Source organism: Protopterus annectens, chromosome 2.part1, assembly GCF_019279795.1.
Source record: "Protopterus annectens isolate FY-2018-M chromosome 2.part1, PAN1.0, whole genome shotgun sequence".
In the NCBI taxonomy this organism is placed as follows: Eukaryota; Metazoa; Chordata; order Ceratodontiformes; family Protopteridae; genus Protopterus; species Protopterus annectens.
Window position 1 is genome coordinate 500,317,268 of NC_056729.1, and position 22,933 is coordinate 500,340,200.

Here is a 22,933-nt window from a genome sequence, read left to right on the forward strand (position 1 = left end):
TTAAACTAAGTCAGTCAACAGCTGTTTGTCTGAGGAAGTTTGTGAATTTTTACATTCAAAAGCGCTTGCAATAAATTCAATTAGTTCTAGTCTGGTCAATGCCTTTTGCCTATTTCTTTAAGTTATTTTGTTTTGTTTGCTTGTTTTTTGACACGCACATATATATATATGACAGAGGAGGTTGGCCTCTAAGCTTGAAGATTTGTATGTCGTCAGCCAATGGGCCCGAATATCCAAAGGTAGGAGGAGGACAAAGACAATATTTGAACTTACACCTTCTACAGCTATACAGCCTTTTTCGGCTGCATAACAAGAAATGCACTTCCTCCCAGTAGAATAAAGGATCAAGAATCAAGGGTGCAGGAATACACATGACACTCGACACTAAGGCTGCTTAAAGGCTTTTTTTCACACCATGAAACAAAAAATCTGAAGTTCAGATGACACTACACTTCCTGTCCTCTTATCATACTGATTTAGACCTGCACTAGTTTCGTAACTGATAAGGGACTTCATCACAGGGCTTTGACAATTCAATTAGAGCTGGGATCTTAAGGAAACAGCATGAAAGCAGCTAATCTGTAACCAGCAAACTTGGTTACCCATGTCAGCTTTCACGTCAGAAACATATATACCCCAGAAGAGGAGACAGGATAAAGCCCTGGGAGACATGGCGGGCAACATTTTTGTGTTGAACAATACTCCTAACCTTAACAGTATGGGTTGCATCAGAGAGCTACTTACCCATCTTACAGAATTAAATAATGGGTTAGTGTGGACTTCAGAGTTTGTGGGAGACGTTTTAAGGCTTGGAAAGGACAAGGTAAGTAGCATGGACTGCATAGGCCCCTTATCCACAGCCTCGGTAACCTTTCAAAGAACTCAACCAGGATGACCAAGCGTGGATCTGCCCCTCAGAGCCAAAATAGTGTGCATTCAGGGACACAAGATAACCTGCATCACTGTTACTGGCTTAGCTATAATATGTACCACAGCTTTGAAATTAATACCGAGACAAAGTCTCTAATTCCCAGAGAAAACTGAGGGATCACATTTATGCAAGAGCATGACACCAGATGCTCAACACATCGAGATGCAACCAATGGATAGAATCTGGATGAAGAGCTCATGGAAGAGCTTTCCTGTCAGCAACGCAGCACTTGTCAGCAGACATCCAGGGATATGGTAACTCATGGAAATGGAACCTATACTTTTGTGAAAGGATTTGGCCTAACGTGACCAAGATGGGACACTATTAGGAATGGAAGGAAAGAGTGGAGTGGAATTAGAAGAGATGCCATCTGCATGATCACCAATGTCCCTTCAGTCAGAGAAAGAGGTACCATTACAGGAAAGTTCTGCATAAACCTCGTGATTACTATTAAATATCCAAAGATTGCTGAAGGCAGCCCTATGGCTGTACTTTGAATTAGCTGGAACCATAAGGTTATAGTCAGCCTTGCATTTCGTAATGCTAAATTTGAGGGACTGACTTACCAGGTTTTTAAATCTTTTACAGTGATGAACTGGAAATATTTTGGAAATGTCAATAAAACCCCCCCCACACACACACACACACACACACTTACAATAGTAGTTAGTGTTGTAGGCACACAATATGAGTTTTGTTTTAAAGTTGTCATTATGCCTGAACTGCACTGGTGCAGATGCCTCAATACATTTACCCAAGGAGTAGAACTCGTGGAAGATTCAAAAATCTCTGGTACAAAGTTTGCTGAAGAGCTGTACCATCAACTATTATCGACATTCTTCAGTAAAAAGTAAATTTGTTTTGGAGTAACCCCTGAATGTAGATCGAAGGTCACAGCACGATTATTAGATTTGGCTAAGGGGAGGGTGGCAAGTGAGGTGGTAGAATTAGGAGAAACATTTGTGAGGACCAGATCATGTTGACTAACATCTCTAGTGAGCTGGTGTTCAATTTTATCATGTGTACTGGGCATTTACATAATCCAGAAATCTCTGGGCAGTGTGTGCGCTATGTTATATGGTCAGTTGAAGTCACCAATATAAAGGGGCATTTGGTTTGACGTTAAAACGTTTTCTAATTTGCAAAGGAATTCTGAATGCTCTGAAGGGGGTGTATACAGGGTTCTGCAACTGGTTATAACTGGAATTACACCCATTTTCAAGTTTGTATCATCTGGAATTTGGTGAATCAATTAGGGTGATAAATACAAAAACCCCACATAACCTTTTGGTGGACATTAATTGTACTCTGGAATACAGTGCGTTAACTATATTGGAACAAGGTTGCTTTAATTGCAAACTTGTTGAAACCTTGGAGGGCAACAGAAATGAGAGAGGTGGGAGAATAGTTTAGATAGCAACTTTTTCCCCACACAGTAAGCCCTTCCTGAGGGCTGATAGAAATCAGTGCACAATGAGTTTTACTCCCACTCATTTTGAAAAGATGTGGGTGTCGAGCAAATTCTAACACTCACTAAGTTTTAATCTTCTTCAAATTCAAATTTAAATGAAGCTTTACTGAAAGAACTTTTGAAAATCTCAAAGCTATTTCAAGCCTTGTATCTCTCAGAGGCAAAACATTTAATAGGTAAAGTTTCACTTTACTTTTCAGAATACAGACTTGATTTTTTAAATTAATGTTTTTTGGAGATATCTAAATGAAGCATGTGTTTTCTAAGTCTGCAAAAACTCTTCAAACTGCTTATCACAATCATACAACATAGACTACGATCGGGAGCATGATCATAGCAAAGGTCTTACTGTGTTAGAAAAACAGAGTCAAGAAACTTACCTTGAGTGATTCACTCTCAAGGTGCAAGTTTTAAAACTATTTTGTGAACACAGTAAAAATAGTTATGATTGGACAGCTTAAATTCCATTTACTGAGGTTAACCAATGTACTACACAAAATACATCTACATTTTTTCCTAAATTTACTATACAGCTTCTGAAAGCTGCAACACACTTGGCTTCTTTTTCATCACTATCAGTGTGGCAGTGCCAAGTGTGCCTGCAAGAGCAGAACAGCTCCAAAAGTCTTTAAAGAATACGGATGTTGTGCATGCTACTCTGCTGCAGATACTGGGTATGCCCTAGCCAAAGACTGGGACATAACAGCTCTGACAGATGCAAAATAAGTTTTGCTACGCACCTCCCTGATGTTAGACATGTGCATAAAAAAGGCTGCCCTTTCACCTATTCTGCAGCATACGAGTACTCCATATACTACAAAATTATTAAAGGTAAAGTCAAATGTATAGGAAGGAAATCTCAAGAACAGCTCTAGCCTAGATGCCAGTCTTACTACCTACCTAATTTTCCTTCAAATTTTTTTGATTCTGGAGAAGTCACCATGGCAAATTTAGTATTATAGCGAGCTTTCTGTTTGTCACTCAGCATGTTCCACTGTGACTCTAGTAATTCTTCTATCTCCTCACCAGAGGCATCTGGGTGTTCAGAAACGACCTGTAAATTAAACCAAACATGAGACTTAATCCAGCTGCACACAATCTAGCATAAAATGTTTTATTAACAGACAAAAAGTATGGACACTGACATTACACATTTGGCATTTGTACTACTTTATTCTCAAGGTGAGGTTTAAGAAAAGAAAAAAAAAGAGCAAGTACCACAAGTAACAATGTTTAATATCAGGAAAGACAGATGTCCCTAATTTTATTCCACCTTCCTGATAAGGAATTTAAAAAAATGAAAAGCAGTGATTATGCCGAATAACCAGAAACAGTTTGTTAGTGTTACAGAAACTAACCTTGATGCAACTGAACTCACCATTACCTACATATTATACAAATTCTATACTGTATTCAGCTAACAGAAAAATTCTGTCACTCATGGCTTAGTATGTGTACACAACTAAATTCAGTAGCTCAGTCTGCACACATCTGTCTATGATGACAGGATGAGTATAAGGCAACAAGTTCTATCCCCACACTCAGTGCCTGGATTCATCCTGTGACACTGAGTGCAGCATTTGGCGTGCTGCACTGCTGAAGTGTCATCCTTCAGACAAAAATATTACATAGCACAAAAGAAAATGAACACTGCAATGTACCAGATGCCAGAGGAGACTGGTAAATTAGATGAACGTTAAAGACTTCGTAGCATGACAAAAAGAGCAAGGGCTTTTTAAAAATCTAAGAATACAAATGCCACATAGGATTCACAATACCTTGCTATCTACAATCTCCTCAAAACAACAAACTATTTCAGGTTGCAAGTCAATCATTGCAAATAATGCTCATTAAGGCACTTAAATCCACAGTAGTATGCAAGTGTGACCCAAAATCTTTAACACAAGAGCAAGATATTAAAGATTTAAATATGTTTTCTACTACTCCACAAGAACATTTCCTCCTTTTAGATAGTTTACATCGGTCCCTAACTGGAATTTGCTTACGTTTAAGCTTGCAAAGCAAATGTTTTAAAATAAACACTTTCATGTGGACACCCAGTTCTACAGAACACTCCATTATCTTACAACTTTGCCCAATTTATCTGGTGTCTTATTCTTACAGCTCACTGGCAATTTCCTCTGCAGTCTTACTTCTTATTTCCTGCAATGTTCTACATTACTATTTACCTCTACCTAACTAAACTTTAAAAAAATCACTCATGTTGAAACTGCTTTGGTAAGTCTCATCTTAACACATTACCTTTACAACAAAATTTATAAAACTGCTGCCCCAAATATTGGAAGGTATATTACACCACTTCTCTGTTTCTTCCTGGCTCATACTCTTCTCCACGATTCATATTCCTAAAACAAATTAGGCACTTTGTGCTTCTTAACCTTGAATTTCTCTAGTAGTAAATATACATTAAACCAATATATTTAACAGGCACAAATACAATTATTGAAAATGTCAGCTTAAATAAGTTTTCTACTACTTGTGATATATCCTGCACATTTTTCATTCCGTTCCACCTATTTTAGTCATACCAAAGACAATACCCAAAACTGAAAAGGGTAAGTCAGAAAAGCCATCATGTCCACAAACCATACATTTATACTCACTAAACACCTAACCAAACAAAACTTCTACTCTGAAACACATGCTCTACTTCTAGCATGCAAGAGAGACCACACAGGTAAATGTATGGGATGTTGTTCAACTGTTCTCAATCATAAAATCCTCAGTTTCAATTTTTTCTAGTACTACACAAGCAAGATTCAGTCACAAGAAATACAATATTGAAACTCAACAGGCAATGTGCCAATCAGGATTAATCAAAATCTCTTAACCAAGCCTTAAAATTGTCACCAAACCTGTATGGGCACAGCCACATCCTGAAGACTGACTGTAATCTGGTCATACATTTCTTGCATGTCTTCAGATACCAAGCCTTCTCTAGCTTACCCCAAAGCTGTTTCCTTACAGTTTCACAAACTAGAATGCAAACAACTAATTTTTCTGGTATCAAATGTAGTGCTGTGTCTTTTCAGCCATTTTTTTTTTTTTTTTAACTAAAAGTTTGCAGTCGAGTCAACAATGGCAAAGGTCTCAAATTTTCAGTCCTTTGACCCTTAAATAAAAATGTCAACACTACTGTCACACCTTTTACCAACACTTCACTGCTCCTGATCTACACCCTTCTCTGACCATCAGAACTATACCATCCTTTCCAAGATCACTGTCGCTCGTCTGGTCAGGATAAAACAAATGGACAGTTGTAGGTTCAGTTCAAGCAGCTTTATTACACACAAACACAAAAAATGAGGCTTTGTAACAAACTTATAAAACTGACTACCACACTCGTACATGTTAACACTCTGGCTGTTCTCTCAAAACGGCACTGCTGCCTGCACGTGCTTACATCTGGAAATGCTTCAAGTTGCACGTGCTCTGTTCTAAATTCTCCCTCTGAGAAATGAATAATTTCTCCAAATGACAGTAATCTGACATGCAATTACACAAATGATCTTTGGCATGCGATTATACAGAACTAATTCTTTGACATGCAATCATACAAAATTAGACATATAAAACAATCATGTCCAGGTTGCTGTGTATTGTACACTAGGTCTAGAAATAAGACCAGGTTGTGTAAAATAAGTCAGAATTGGATATAGCAATGGGGGCTGCTTCAAGGATTGGTCAACTCTGGGGACATCTGGGACATCATCGGGAACAGGAATGGATACGGAGACGTTCTTTGGTATGAACAATGCCAGAGTTGCTCTGAGATCTCGTCAGTATAACAGGTAGGATGCTGCGATATTGTCTGACACAGGAAGATGCCTGCGGTTTCTCCTTATTTTATACCCTCAGATTACACCAAGTAAGATCTCTGCTTGGCACATATACCTCTCACTTGACCAATTTGATCAAAGCCTTTCACCGTTTGCATCCTCACTCCCTCCTTTTTTTCAAAGGATGAAGAAATCTACTCTGTTTATCACAGCTGGACACCTGAAAGGAACGCATCTTAAAAAGTTGGGTTTCGATTGTTCTATTGTTTTTAGCATTAGGCACCAAACAAACAAACTGATAGGCAAGGTTGTTCTGGTTTGCCCAGATAGAAGTCTCCGAGAAGGCAACCAAGTAGGTTGTCAAGGGATACATTTCTGAGATTAAGCAAATTCAAGATATCAGTATTTCATGCTTTGACCTTTCTAGTATTTGCTTTGCACTCTGTACTGCACATTCAGCAAGGCCATTTGACTGTGGGTATTCCGGACTATTAGTAACATGGATAAAGTCTCACTCTTTTGCAAATTTCTGAAACAATTGACTGGTATACTGGGTACTGTTGCCAGAAATAACTTTGTGTGGACTACCACAGACTGACAAATGAAATTTCATTTTAGTAACAGAAGCACTGGACATTAGATTAGGCAGCAAATCGATCTCAAACCAGTTCAAATAAGAGTCTATCAACACTAAGTTCACAGGTTGGTACTAGGCTATCAGCCCTAGGGCCTATACAAGCCTAGCCATAACAATTCCCAGGCTATTTCTTCCCACACTATTTACTTCCCTGGACCCCTGTCTAGCAGGGCGACTGACGTGATCCCCAGGATGAATTTCCTTTCTCCCATCCGATCATTAAGGTTCCTTTTGAAGAGGGCCAAAGAGGCACTCTGCTTGACATGTATGGGCAATCTATTCCAGAGTCTGGGGAGTCTCTGGGTCAGGAACCTATCCCTCTAGCATGTTTTGTTTATTGTGATGACAAGGTTTAAATCCCTGGAGCGTGTGGCTCTGAGGGATTGGGATTTATTTAAGTGTAGCATGTCCAAAAGCTCTGGGTTTGACATGACTTTGTATGTTAAGCAAAGATCGCCTCTGAGTAGACGATATGCAACAGAGTATAGCTGCAATTCTTTAAGATGGTCAGCGCAGGGCATCTGCTTTAGGCCTGTGATTCTTTTAGTGAGGTATTTCTGCGGCCTTTCCAGATGTTGCAGATGTCTTGAGAGGTACATACCAAATGGGGCGTTGTATTCTATAAATGGGTCTAATGACGGATGAGTACAGTGAGACAATGACCTCCTTTTTTCTGGATGAAAAGCCCTTAGTGATGAGGTGTGCCACATAGGATTTCCTGACTGTTGTAGCAATGTGGTTAATCAAAGGTGAGACCACTGTCCACCTGTGTCCCTAAGTCTCTTATCACACTTCCAGTGTCTAGTGTACTGCCACCTATACAGTAATTCACTGGTGCATGTTTTTTCCCAAAGGGGATAACGATACATTTCTTGGCATTGAGCTTGAGCCCATGGCTCTGGCACCAAGCATATGTTTCTGTAAGGCCCTTTAGTAGAGTATCCACATCATTTGGGGATTCAATAATGGCTCCCAGTTTACAGTCTTCTGAGAACTTAGTTAGCCAGAGTCCCTTATTGTTGGCCTGTACTTCAGAGAAGTAGATGCCAAACAAGAGCGGTCCCAGGACTGAACCCTGAGGTACTCCACTTGTCTGGAGCTGGATTTGGAGTTGGCTACTTTTACAGTGTGGGTGCTATCAATAAGCCAGTTAGCAACCCATTGGGTGATGTAGGGATTAATGCCCAACTTAGTAAGTTTATAGGTTCATAGGTTCATACTAGGCTATCTGCCCTGGGGCAATTATAAGCCTATCCAGATTTTGTTTGGCTTACGCCACCCCTTGATCTGAGTAAACTGTGCCCTTTAAGGTTTAGTTTGCTGTGCCTCTGTCTAATAGTGACACGGAAGTAATCCCCGGGACAAACCTACGATCCCCCATCCACTCATCAAGATTCTTCTTGAAGAGATTCAGTGAGGTGCTCTGCCTAACATGAATTGGAATTCTGTTCCAGAGCGAAGGGAGCCTCTGGGTTATGAATCTGTCCCTCCAGCACGTTCTATTTATTTCAGTGCTGAGGTTCAAGTCCCTCGAGCGTGTGGCTCTAAGGGATTTAGATTTACTGAGGTGGAGCATGTCCATTAATTCTGGATTGGACATAGCTTTATATGTCAGGCATAGATCGCCTCGAAGTAGGCGGTATGCAACTGAGTAGAGCTGGAGTTTTTTTTAACCGAGCAGCATATGGCATCTGTTTGAGTCTCTTGATCCTCTTGGTGAGGTACTTTTGGGGTCTTTCTAATTGCTGCAGGTGTCGGGTAAGGTACATCCCAAAAGGGGCATTATATTCTATGATGGGCCTGATGAGGGATGAATAAAGGGGCACGATTACCTCTCTTGATCTAGATGTGAATCCTTTCATGAAGAGGTGGGCTATGTAAAAGGTCTTTCTAACCACTTTGGCAATGTGGTTGTCAAAGGAGAGTTTGCTATCAACTTGGGTCCCCAGATCCCCAATTACTTTCTCTGTACTTAATGGGTTACCGCCTATGTGGTAATTTGTGGGCGCATTGTTTTTGCCAAAGGGTATGACTATACACTTTTTGGCATTTAGCTTTAGACCACGGCACCAATTATCAGTCTCTCAGACCTTTTTGAAGGATGTTTCTCAGCTGGAGAGTTGATTGTGGCGCCTAGTTTGCAGTCGTCTGCAAACTTGGTGAGCCATAGTCCTCCCACGTTGGCCTGTACCTCGGAAAAGTATATACCGAACAAGAGAGGTCCAAGGACAGAACCTTGTGGGATGCCACTTGTGATCGGTTTAGAGTCTGACATGGCTCCAGCAACTCTCACTCTGTGGGGTTCTGTCTGAGCCAGTTTGCGACCCATCTTGTGACTTAGTGGCTTATATTTAAGCTGGATAGCTTATCTAAGATGCCCAAGTGGGGTATTGTGTCAAATGCCTTTGCTAGGTCTAGATAGGCTGTGTGGACTACCTTCCCTTCATCTATGGCTTTGGTGACTGTTTCGAAGAAGTCAACCAGGTTCAAAAGGCAGGATCGGCCCTTGACGAAGCCTAACTGGGTAGGATCTAGTGTCTGTAGGTCCCCAATGTCTTTGTTTATGAGCTCCATGATGATCCTCTCCATAGCCTTGCAGACTAAGCTACTCAGGCTTATGGGGCGATAGTTTCCAGGGTCCCTGGAGGCTCCAACCTTTGTGGAGTGGGACCACTGTTGCTGAACGCCATTCTGTGGGCACATATCCTGCAGTGAGGCTGAGATTGTACAGCTGTTTTATTTGAGGGATTAGTTCTTCTTGGAGTTCATGTAGGACGCAACCCGGGACGCCATCTGGTCCCATGGAAGCAGTGTTTTTTGCTTTGGAGAGGGCGGCCTTCACCTGAGCATCTGAGATGTTTGGGAGGCAGCCCTCTTCCGGGATAGATACTTGCTTTTTTTTGGGGGGGGGGGGGTGGAGAAGTTTGCACTGAACCTGTCTGCCAGGATATTGGCGATGTCTGTGGGTTCAGTGTATTTTTTGTCATTTAGAATCAACTCAGAACAAGTCTGGGAGTTGCATCCCAGGTTCCTAACATAACTGAAAAAAGCCTTATGATTGTCTTTAGTGTCCTGAGCAATTTTTCTCTCGAAGCTGGCCTTGGAGGATTTTATGAGGGATCGTAATTTTTTGCTAGTACTGATCAGGGATGCCTTCCCTATTAGGGATTTTGCTCTATCATGTAGTATCTTCCTCCTCCTGCTGTACAGTTTATTTATGGCTGGGGTCCACCAGACTGGACGCATGCCTTTGGATGTTTGGGTTTTGGTTTTGTTTGGGATAGCATGATCTATGCATTCCTGGAGATGTCCGTAGAATGCGTTTATATAGGATTCTGCAGTTTGGGCCGTAGTTTCCACTGGCCCTGGGGCCTTGAAGGATTCCACTTCGGTTTTGAGAAGTGAGAAGTTCGCTTTTGAGAAGTTTTTCACTGTGGTTTTCTGGGCTGGGGGTGGGGTCGGGATGTGGACATCCAGTGAAATTAATTTATGGTATCTTACCAATGAGGGATATACTTCAGGTGTGGAGCATAGAGTCCCCATGTTGGTAATGATCTGGTCTAGTATGTTATCGCCTCTTGTGGGAGTGGTGACTAGTTATTCCAGAGCATTTGAGTTTATAATTTCCAGGAACCTTTGGGCTAAGGTGCTGGGGCTTGAGTAGTGCTCCCAGTCTATGTTTGGGTAGTTGAAGTCGCCCAATATAATGGTGTTCCGACAGATCTTCATGTTCTCCAATGTTTTCAGGAAAGCAGAGTGGGATTCCTGACTGAGAGGGTGGTCTGTAGGATGCTATAAACTGAAAAGCAGTCTTGCCCACTGTTAGTTGCACATGGATGGTCTCCGATACTTCGTGCAATGCCACTAACCTGGAAGTGTGGATATCCTTGATAAATATGGACACTCCCCCCCTTCCTTTTGTGGTTCGGTCCAGGTTTTGGGGCTGAAAAGCATGATATGAGGTATAACCTGGTAGTGCTGGGGTGCTCTCTGGAGCCTTGAACGAGGTTTCTGTCACTGCACAGATATCGATGTTCTCCATACTGAGGAGAGCTTCGAGTGCGTGCATCTTGAGGTTAAGACTTCTGGCGTTTAGCAGCATTACCCTTTGTTTCTTGTTTCTTGTGCTGTCTATGGAGGTGGGTTTGACTTTTCAGCCTTGCCTAAAAAAGGCACTATGGGGGTGGCAAGAGCCTTTGCCAATATCCGAAAGCCCAGTGGTGACAGGTGCAAGCTGTCCCTAGCGAAGCAACGTGGCTTGTCGAGCATGTCATCCCAGGCTGACAGACACTGGATCCCCTTAGAATGACACCAAAATTTTAGCCAATTGTTAAAATCGATCATTTTGTCTTTGTACTGTGGCATCATTCTAGGTGAGGGTAAGATGCGGCTCAATGTCAGGGTCATACCAGCCTGGTCTACATGATCAGAGAGCTCCTCTATGTCTCTTTTCATGTAGTCCAGGGAGGTACGTTATCTATGATTCCAGAGTGGGGGATGGTGTCAAAGGCCTTGGCAAGGTCTAAATAGGCTATGTGGACCACCTTACCCTTGTCCATGGCTCTGGAGACTGATTCGAAGAAGTCAATCAGGTTCAGGAGACAAGATCGGCCCTTCACGAACCCAAACTGGGTGGGGTCCAGTGTTTGAAGGTTGCCAATGTCTTTGGTTATAAGTTCCATGATAATACGGTCCATGGCCTTGCAAATCAGGCTCGTCAGACTGATGGGACTGTAGTTTCCAGGATCCAAGGTAGATCCCCCCTTGTGGAGTGGGATAACTGTAGCTCTGCGTCACTCAGTGGGCACGAAACCGCAGGTGAGGCTATAATTAAACATGACACTTAGGTGAGGTGCCAGTTCATACTGTAGCTCATGTAGTACACAGCCCGGGATGTCATCTGGTCTCATGGATGCTGTATTCTTAACATTGGAGAGTGTGTTTTTTACCTGTGTGGCTATTACCGGAATTTGGCAATCTTCCGGTATTGAGATGGGCCCTTTAGGGGGTGAAGTTGGCACTGAATTGATCTGCCAGGATATTGGCAATATCCTTGGGATCAATATATTTAAATGCGATTCTGTTTTAGCTCAGAGCAGATCTGAGCATTGCCATTTAGATTCTTGACATAGTTATAGAATGCCTTGTGGTTGTCTTTGAAATCTTTGGCAATTTTATTTTCGTAACTAGCTTTGGAGGATTTTATAAGGGATCTCGGTTTCTTAGTGGTAAGGGAGCTTTTTGCATCCTGGGATTTTCCTCTTTTCTGCAACAGTTTCTTCCTTTTGTTGTAAAGTTTGTTTATGGCAGGGGACCACCAGACTGACTTTCTTTTTTTGGATGAGAGCATCTTGGTTCTATTTGGGATGGCACGATTCATGCATGAGTGGATGTGCTCGTACAGTGCCTTAGTGTAGGATTCAGCAGTTGAACTTTCAGTTCTCATCTGCATGGGTGTGATGAAGTCTGTCACTTCTGACTTGAGTAGTGTGAAGTTGGATTTGGAGAAGTTTTTAATGGTGGTTTCCTTACTGGGAGGTGGGGATGGGATGTGGATGTTAAGGGTATTTAGCTTATGGTCAGACCCGACTAATGAGGGGGTGACAATAGGTGTGGATCATCGATTTTCCATGTTGGTAATGACCAGGTCTAGGATATTGGAGCCCCTTGGTGGGACTGGATTAGCTGATCCAGGGTGTTGGAATTTATGAATTCCAAGAACAGTTGGGCAAAGGTGTTGGTACATGAGTAGTTTTCCCAGTTAATGGCAGGGTAGTTAAAATCACCCAGTATTAGGGTGTCTGGTTCTGTCTTAATATTTTCCAGTATGCTTAGAAAGGTGTAGTGAGAATCTTGGGGTATGGTGGGGGATCTGTAGCAAGCTACAATTTGGATTGCAGTCTTACCTAGTGTTAGTTGCACCTGGAGAATTTCAGACGCATTGTGTTGGGCAACTAGCCTGGTGGTGTGAATATCCTTGGTGAATATTGACAATACTCCACCTTTAGTGTTTCGGTCCTGATTTGGTGGCCGAAAAGTGTGGTAAGAGTTGTAGTCTGGTATTGCGGGGGTGCTCTCTGGAGTCTTGAACCAGGTCTCAGTTACTGCACAGATATCGATGTTCTCTATTTTTAGGAGTGCCTCAAGAAAGTGCATTTTGAGGTTTAGACTTCTAGCATTGAGTAACATTACTTTCAGATTTTGCATGCCTGTGCCTGTTACGGTGGTGGTTTTGCCTTTGAACTTTGCCTAAAAAAGGCACTATAGGGGTGGCAAGAACCTTAGCCAGTAACCTGAATCCCAGGAGTGACAGGTGCAGACCATCTCTGGCAAAGCATCGTGGTCGGTCGATCATGTTGTCCCAGGCAGACAGATACTGGATCCCCTTTGAATGACACCAGAAGCTTAGCCAATTGTTGAAGTCAATGATTTTGTCCTTATATTGTGGTATCATTCTGAGTGACTGCAGTGGTGGTGCTGCGGTAGCGTTGCTGCCTCACAGTTAGACGTTGCCCGTTCGATTCTCAATTAGAGCATCTTCTGTGTGGCGACATGCGTGAATGGGCGTTCCTTCGTTGAAGGTTGTGCATTAGGCCCGGCAAGCCAGTACGTAAAAATCTACTGCCAATCATTAGCGGACCGGAGTTGCGCTGTGGCGACTCCCTAACCGGGAAAAGCCAAAAGACACAAACAATTGTGGTATTCTGGGCGAAGGCAGGATGCTACTCAGGGCTAGGGTCATACCTGCCTGGGCCAGATGATCAGAGAGCTCTTCAATGTCTCTTTTCATGTAGTCCAGGGAGGTATGTCTCAAGTCATTCACTCCAACATGGACAATGACAGTCATATTTGTACTTGCTGTGGAGTGACTTGAGTGCATGCTTTATGTGGCGGATCCTGGCACCCAACAGGCAGCTGACTAACTTTCTCCTTGTTCAACCTGGTGAGTGGGATATCAGTGTGCCGGACTAGAGAGTCACCTATGACTAAAGTGTTGGGTACGTTGTCTTGCCTTAAGAGCTGTTGCTGGGTGGCACACTGGTGTTGTGAACTATGACAATTTGGTTGTGATTGGTGTTTGTTTGCATTTCAGCTTCAGAGGTCCTTGTTGCTTGAGAGGTTACAGTTAAGGGCCTCTGCATATGTGGGTGTTGGTGTGGGTTTAGAAGTGCTATGTGTCGCTTGAGGTTTAGTGTGGATGTTAACCACCTACTCTTGACTGTCTAGCACAATCTTGGGTGGACAGAGCTTTGCTTCCATTTTGGCTATGTAAGTGCATCTCTTACAGGTTGTCGTGTTGGGTGGTAAGAAGAGAGGGTTGTCTGTGTACATGAGGGAATTGCTGCATTGCTCCAGTATGCCTAAATTCACCAGGTGGACAGGAGAAATCACCGAAAGCTGACCCTCAGACATGCCTGGTTTGGTGTGGTTTTTTTTTTTTTTTTTTTTGTAAAGCCCTTGAGCTGTTTTCCCTTACCTTAGCAAGGTACTTTGCAATTATAAGCTGTTTAGTGCCTATTAATTTCTCCTTATTAACAAGGAGAGTTGAGTGCTTGTATCAGTTTAAGGCTTCCTAGTGCTTTCCAGCAGGTATTAGAGCAAGTGCTAGTCACAGTGATGCTTAAAGGTAAGATGAAAAAAAAATGCCGATTGTTGCACTAAAATGTCAATGGCTACTGTTGACTGAGGTAGTTCAGGACTCTGGCTTAGCTGAAGTGGCTCTTCTTGCAAATGTACTGAACAAGAAGAAAGCGCTTTAGCAATGTCCTTTGATAGAAGGCCAAAATACTACTACTCCGGTCCTTTTGGTAGAATCGGAACCTGGTTGGCCACGATGCAAAAATCTGAATGTATTCATGTTGTAAGGAAGCAGGAACAATACTACTTGGCACTGAAATTGATACCATCTTCCATCAGCATCTCATCTCTGTATGGAAAATAAGGCTGTATTTCTTGCGGTACGCATGACTGCTTTGGCAGCCATCCAATATTGATGAAATAGTTGAGCTTTTGCAAAATTCGATCAGTCTTTGTATGACGTCTTAGCTCAAGTCTCGTGGTAGAAAAATTAAGCACTTCCAGGACATCAAAGTCAAAACTCTCTGCAACAAGCTGTTTTGTGGTATTTCTGGACAATCTAGATAAGCTATCAGTCAGATAAAAAAAAGTTTGCCTTTTGTATAGACCATTTTGAAATTACACTTATGTAATTAAGCATCATTCTTTGTACTCTTGCTGAAGCAAAGGCTTCTTAAAAATAATGACTACAGGTTGATGATCAGTTTCGATTTGGATAGCTCGGCCAATGATACAATCATGCAACTCTGAAAATGCCAAAACTGCCAAAAGTTCCTTCTCAATTTGAGCAGACTGCATCTCAGTTTGGGCAAGAGCTCTAGATGCATAGGCAAACAAGTCTGCCCTCTTGAAGAATAATGGCACCAAGACCAAACTCTGAAGCATCACAGGAAAGTACTGGTATGTGGACATCATGGCATCTCAATATGGGTGGGTTGGCAATTTGCTGTTTGAGGTTATCAAATTCTCTCTGGTGTTCTAACCACAACCAGACATTTTTTTGCATGTCAGCTCTCTTAAAGGCACTTACCACTTGTCAGGGATAAATTTTCCCCATAGCAAGGAAACGCTGTAAGGCTTGGACATTGTCTGGGGCTGGCATCTCAATAATGGCTGCTTGTTTGGAAGGGTCTGGTTGTAAGCCTGTACTGGTAAATAAATGACCTGCATAAGTAACCTCTGGTAGTCTGAATTTACATTTCAGAGGATTAAACTTAAAGTTCATGTCACCCGCTCTGTCTAGAACTTTTGAGGTTTCTGTCATGCTCTGCTTCATCATTACCTCCAACCAGCAAATCATCCACTATTGTAGCACACTGATAGCCCGAAAAAATTTGCTCCATTGGATGCTGAAAGACTTCACTGGCAGAATTTATTCCAAAAGGCATCCTGGGGAATCTATCTACCAAATGGGGTACTACATGTAGTCAGTAGTGAAAATTTGCGACAAGCATTACTTGCAAAAATGAACTCTCTGCATCTAAGATGTAAAGAAACTGGCATTTGGCATGAGAGCAGCAACCTACTCAACTGTACACATAGAATGATGAGGTCTCTAATGCCTTCAAGTCTCTTGGGTCACTGCATATTCTGATCTCATCTGAACTTTTCTTGTGAGCAGCTACCATGGAAGACACTCACTCAGTTGGTTCTGTGACTGGACAAATCACACCTTGCTGCACCATTTTGTCTAACTGGACTAACTTTGTCCTGCATAGCTACTGGAATTTTCCTCGCTGGTCTGACCTCTGGGTCTGCTTTCATGGAGTACATAACTGGAAGTTTGCCTAACTTGCTGAAAATATCAGCATACTCCGAGAAAATAGCATCACTGAAGCTGGAACATGTGCTTACATGATGTACTACTTTGGTAAAAGAAAAGCTTCATTCTCAAACTGTCTCTGAGACCTAATAATGACTGCACAGGTCTTCTGACTACATAAATTTGCAAGCTGCAACTGTTCCCAGCCAAACAGCATGAAAGCACTAATGAGCCTTTGGTTTGAATCTCTCACTTCCATAAGCAACAAGTTGCACACAATTAGACAAACTAAGTTGCTCACCAACTCACTCTAGCCAATGTTTCTGCTGACATCGCATTACACTTTGAACTAGTGGCTACTCTGAGCTCTGTGGGTTTACCATTGATCAGGACAGTACAAAATACATCATCCCTTGCTAACAAATATACTACAACAACCTTTTCACCAACCAATGAGACATCTACATAGAAAGTAGGGTTGCATCTTTCCACTTGATCAACTTTTCTTGAGTGACCTTTATTGGTAACTGAATGAGGCTTCCTTGAACTACAAAACATTTGAAAGATTTTTTTTGTTTGTTTTGTTTTTTTTAATACTTGCGGCATTGCTGACCAAATGTTAAGCACATCTCTCTTGCAAACTCATGACTAGCACCACAGTTACAACAGTTCAGACTTGACATGGGTCTTGATGACTCACCTTTATACTGCACTGAGCATGTCTGTTTTGCTGAGCTAGTCTTGGAACTTGCTAGAAAGTTATGGCATCACCCTGGGAAACTAGTAGGGGTTGCAGCTGCCGTGTGCTTAGGCCTTATTCTGCTTGTCACATGGAGCATGCTGTCTACACTTGCTCTAGAGGCTGCTGAAACTAGGTTCATCACTTGTAAGCATTCTTGTCTGCCTTTCTGAGAGCTCATGCATTTGACAAATCTCTATAGCTTTGCTCAATGTTAAATCATTGTCAAGAAGCAAAATCTCATTGCAGCATTATTAACACAACACAAAAACCTGTCCTTTATCAACATCTTTCAAATCACTAAATCTGCACATTTTAGCCTAATTTCTCAAGTCAGTGATATAAGCTGCAAAAGTTTCACCTGGCTTTTGGTCTCTTGTATAAAATAGGTGGCTCTCTAAAGTAAAATTTGTCTGGGGGGTTGCACATTTCTCTTAATTTACGTTTCAAACACCCAGGGTCCTCTCGATTCAGCCTGTACAATATGGCGGTTTTGCTCCTCTCCTGTATATACTGCTGGTGCACACAAATGAACACTCTCCCTCCATGGCCTCTGACCTAAGTTAAGCAAAATGAATGCCCTTGTACATGCATCTTTGTCAGTAAAAGCTGCTTTATGAACATATCGTATGCCTGCTCAAATATGCTCCAATTCTCTGCAATATTCTGATCAAACACAAGTGGACTGGGTCTGCAAAATGCCTCTGCCATATCAACATACAGTAGTGATGGTGGTTAAAATTCTTTAACAATATACACACAAATATATGCCAGAATTTGTAATTATGCCCAATAGCACAATAGACTCAAACAACTGCACTTTGCCAAATAAGTCTCCATAGCACACGAATACTTTAAAATCACTGTACCTCACGCAACCACACCTCATCAGTGTAAGAAATACTTTAGAATGGTGGCACTCTGCGAATAAATGCACACAGATCAAGAACCTTTTTGAAATAGCTGTACTTTGACTGCACTTTGCAATATAAAGATGCAATTATCAGGTCTCATTGGGCTCCTCTATGCATCACTCATCAGACCCATCAGAGTACAATGCCCCATTTGGGATGCACCTTACAAGACACCTGCAACAACTGGAAAGACCACAGTAGTACCTCACCAAGAGGATCACTGGCCTCAAGCAGAAACCCTATGCAGCTCGACTGAAGAAACTCCAGTTGTACTCTGTTGCACATCACTTAGTCAAGAGTTGATCTCTGCCTAACATACAAGGCCATGTCCAATCCAGAACTGATGGACATGCTCCACCTAATGAAAAACATATCTCCTTGAGCCACATGCTCCAATGATCTAAACCTCACCACAAAGTACAGTAACGTACCTACCATAAATGTAGATGTTAGAGTGTATTCACTGTTGCAGTCATTAAACTTGGGTTATCCTGCTGGCAGGCTACACACAGTCGGCCTGAATTCCAAAGTCTTGGTCCAGCGTCAGTTGCTGTCACCTCTTCCCTGACGTCAGTGCACCAGGGGTATAAAAGATGCAGCAGACACCATTTTCTTCAGTTTTTCATGCCCCAGATGTCAGGTGCCCCCAAGGCTGCTGAAGTGGCTGCTGCTCTGGTTGAATGTGGCCTAATGCCCTTTGGCACTGATTTGCCATGTTGTGAATAGCAGAAAAGAACGCAGTGGCCTATCCATTTTGAAACAGTCTGCTTTGAGATACCTTTTCCTTGCGATCCTGCAGTACATGCCACTAAGAGTTGGGCAGTCTTTCTGAAAGCTTTAGTTTTGTCCAAGTAGAAGCGTAGCTGTCTGTGTATGTCCAAAGAAAGCAGAAGTCTCTCCACCTTATTCTGTGGGTTTGGATAAAAGGTAGGCAAATGAATGGTTTGGTTAAGAGCCACACTGGACAGTGCCTTAGGCATAAATGTTAGTTTTGTCTTCAGAGAAACCCTGTCCGGATGGAAAATTATAAAAGGTTCCACAGCCATTAGTGCCTGTAACTCTGAGACTTCTCGCTGAAGTTATTGCTAGGAGCAGAGCTGTTTTCCATGATAAGAATTTTATCTCAGCTGTACTGGCTGGCTCAAAAGGAGGCAGTGTGAGCCTTTCCAAAACAAAACGGAGGTCCCATGCAGGTACTGGAGCTCTCCTTGGAGGTCTTATGTTTTTGGCCCCTCTGAGGTACTGCCTTAGCAGTGGATGTGAAAAAATAGGTGGGTCCGTATTGTAATGAGCTGAAATGGCAGACGCATGGATCTTAATGAGGATAGGCCTTTGTCCAGCATCTCAGTTAGGTATTGTAAAATCTGAGGAATATTTGGTACAAGCGTGTCAATTCCTTGTGCCTGGTTCCAAGCACAGAATCTCTTCCATTTTTCTGCCTAAGATTTTCTGGTGCTGGGCCTCCTGTCCTCCAAAATAACATCCATAACTGCTTTAGAGAGGTGTGTTCTGAATGGTTACATTATCCGCCATGCAGCCAGACTTAGGGTTCTGAGCTGGCTGTGCAGCATCCGATTGTTTTGTTGGCTCAGTAAATGTGGAATTTGAGGTAATGTCCAGGCTGGGCCTTGAGACAAGCTCTTTAGGATTGGGTACCAGTGCTGGCGTGGCCAGTCTGGGGAAATCAGTATCACTTTTGGCTTCTCTTGTCTGACCTTTAGGAGTACCTTGGGGAGGAGAGGCAGTGGAGGAAAGGCAAATACTGAAAGGGTTTTCCAGCTGAATGATAGAGCATCCACTTTCCATGCTTGCTCGTGATAAGTCCTTGTGCAGAATCTCTGTAGTTGGCAGTTATGAGGGGAGGTAAATAGATCTATGTCTGGGCATCCCCATTTCCTTGTTATCATGCTGAAGATTTGTGGATCTAGTTTCCACTCGTGAGGATCCATGAGGTTTCTGCTTAGCTCATTTGCCAGAGTATTTGTCTTTCCTGGCAGGAATTGTGCTTGCAGGTGTACTTGATAAGTCAATGCTGTGTTCCACAAAGTCATGGCTTGTCTAAAGAGGGGGTAGGAATGGGTGCCTCCCTGCTTGTTTATGTACCACATGACTGTAGTATTGTCCGTCTTTATCAGCAGTTGTCCTGGATGAAGTAGATCCTTGAAGGCCGTCAAGGCATTCTGTACAGCTAGCATTCCTTTTTGATTGATATGAAGATGCATTTGGCTTGCGGGCCATGTGCCCTGAATACATTTTCTTGCCATGTGGGCCCCCTAGGCATAATCTGATGCATCTGTTAGTGTCTGCCCGGCTGTGGGTAAAGTGAATGGCTGTTCCTTGCTGTGGTGACAGGCGTGTGCCCACCATCGAAACTCCTGTTGCAGGGAGGGAATGAGGGTAATTAATGTTACCAGGCTGTGGCAATGTTGAGTCCAAACACTTTTTAGATACCATTGTAGTTTCCTCATATGCAGTCTTGAATATAGAATTAGCAGAATGCAGGATGCCATAAAGCCCAAAGCCTACAGAATTTCTCTTGCAGATAACTGGGTCTTTGCTGCCAACATTACAAAGTAAGAAGTCAGTTGCCTTTGTTTGTCTGGCGTGAGATAAGCCATCTGGGCAGTTGTATATTTAAGCTTGCACCCAGGAATATTATCTCTTGAGAGGGTGCTAGTTTTGATTTCTATTCGTTTATTGTGTACCCTAGGCAAATTAGTAATCTTTTTACAAACAGATGCTTCAGTAGAATGTCCTTGTTCTCTGCTTGAATATGGCAGTCGTCCAAGTAAGGATATATTTGAATCCCTCTGTCTGCAAAAAGCAATTACTGGTGCCAGGCATTTTGTGAAGACCCTGGGCGCAGTAGATAAGCCAAAGGGCAGTGCAGAGAATTGGCAGTGCATTGAGCCAGCTATGAATCTGAGGTATCTTCTGCAAGACTGTCTGATTGGGACATGCAGATATGCCTCTTTTAGGTCCAAAGTTACGAGCCAAGCCTTCTTGCCCAGCATGGGCAGAAGGTGCTGCAGAGTCAACATTTTGAATTTTGGAACGTCCAGAAAAGTGTTTAGAATAGACAGGTCCAGTACTGGTCTCCAGGCTTTGTCCTTTCTGGGTACTAAGAAAAGTCTTGGGTAAAATCCTTGTCCCTGCTCTTGCTGTGGTACTCGCTGAATGGCCCTCATGTCCATGAGGGATGAAACTCGCTTTTGTGCCTCAGCCCATTGATTGTTGGCAGGTCTGGCATACCTTTTGTATTTGGCAGGGTGTGAAAATGGAACCTGTAGCCCTGAAACACTATATTCAAGACCCATTTGTCCTGGGTGATCATATGCCAATTTTGTGAAAAAAGTGCTAGTTTTCCCCCTAAGGGGGCTGCCAAAAGATGTGCTTGGTATTGGCAGAGGGAAGTCATTGGGACTGTATCCTAAATGGCTGTGATTTGTCTTCTCCGCTTTTGGAGGTAGAAGCACCCCATTGTTTAGGTCTGTATGGATCTTGGGGCTGGGATCTGCCTCTAGGGCGTCTGTATCTGCCTCTTTGTGGCCTGACACTGGAAAGGACCAATTCTTAGAAGGCCAGTTCCTTCTAAATCTGGGTGGCTTACCTGTAAGAAATCCTTAACTGTCTGCATAGATTTCGCTTTATCCTCCATTTTCTTAAACACCTCTTCTGCCTTAACACCAAAGTATCATGCTGTAATGGAGCATCCAATAATTTTGCTTTAACATGATCAGGCAGATTCTGTTCCTTTAACCAAGCATGCCTTCTAATGACAGAACCCGTAACAGCAGCCCTGCAAGAGGCCTCCAGAGAATCAAAACCACACTGCAAAGTATGCGTTTCCACTTGTTCAGCTGCATGCAATAAATCCTGCATTTCCTTGTTTTTAGGACATTCAGAATTTGTCAACATTTTCTGTTTTAGCAGTGACATTAAGTATTGCTGATATTTAAGCATATGAAACTGACAATTTAAAGCCCTTACAGCCAAGGTAGCATAAGTGTAAACTTTTTTTCCCCCATCTGTCCAGTACCCTTGAATCTCTATCAGGGGGGATAGGGTTTTTTTGCAGTGGAAGGCTTGACCCCTTTGGGACCCTGAGATATAGTTTCTGGGTCAGCAGCAGGGTTTTTATATAGAAATTTATGAGAATCTGCAACCCTGTAGTATCTGTCTGGCTTAACAGGTGCAGGGGGGTAAAGAGTGAAGGAAACAGGCCGGACTCTGAAAATACATCATCTACAATGTCTAGAACAGGTGGAATTGCAAGAGAGCTGTGCTGAGGTAGTAAAATAAAGTCTCTGAGCCTTTTCATGGATTCTGAGTAATCTTGGCTCTCCCAGTGGAAGTGCTCCCTCATGGTATGCAGGATTTCCCCAAATGAATAATCCTCAGGAGGAGAGGCTGAAGGAATAGATTCTTCAGCATCAGAATCCTCATAGGGAGGAAGAGAGTATCCCTGTTCAGAAGAGGAGTCAGAGGAAATGGAAACCTGATCTGAAGATTCGTATTCTGTCTCTTGCCTAGGCCACTTATCAGGAGGGGGATGGAACCCCTGATCAAAGTAATTAGGTCTTCGGTCATTTTAAGCATCTGTTTTATAGGCATGGAAGTCTGTCCAGGAGAATGCTGCACTTGTTTCTTTGTCTTTAGAGCTGTTTTAGTCTTTGCCTTTGAAGCTGAGGTTGGCTTTACATATAATTGTGTAGGTCTGAAAACATCCTCAGAAGCCAATGCCTGCTCAGTGGCTACGGACCTATCTGAGGGAATAGTTTCCGAGTGTCCAATACTTTGAGTATCCAGAGGCCTAGTTGGCTCCACGTGGGAGTCGGAAGCGGCCTGTGGCTCTGAGGTAGCAGGTGTCAGGGCTGTGAAAGCGCCTCCCTGAGAATCGGCGAGTGGCCTAGCGGAAGCCTCAGTTTTGGACCTCGGATGCCTGTCCTTTTCCTTGCGCTTTTTATAAACTCCGGTTGTCGGCTGTTCCAACGGCATTATATAATTAAATCTTCAGCCAAAGTAATGAAAAGCAAAATCGTACAGACGCTTAGTGCGTTGGTTAAATCTAGCACAAAACAGACAGCTAGCAACATCGTTG

The 22,933-nt window shown here is 42.7% G+C and overlaps 1 protein-coding gene across 1 annotated transcript in view; it reads right to left on the reverse strand.

The window, feature by feature from the left end:
- NSD2 (nuclear receptor binding SET domain protein 2) overlaps positions 1–22,933 on the reverse strand; it is a 2,565,963-nt gene that overhangs the window by 1,609,925 nt on the left and 933,105 nt on the right. The window contains exon 8 of the mRNA XM_044062294.1: positions 3,303–3,456. Coding sequence (XP_043918229.1) covers positions 3,303–3,456 — 154 coding nt within the window. The remainder of the gene's footprint in view (positions 1–3,302; positions 3,457–22,933) is intronic.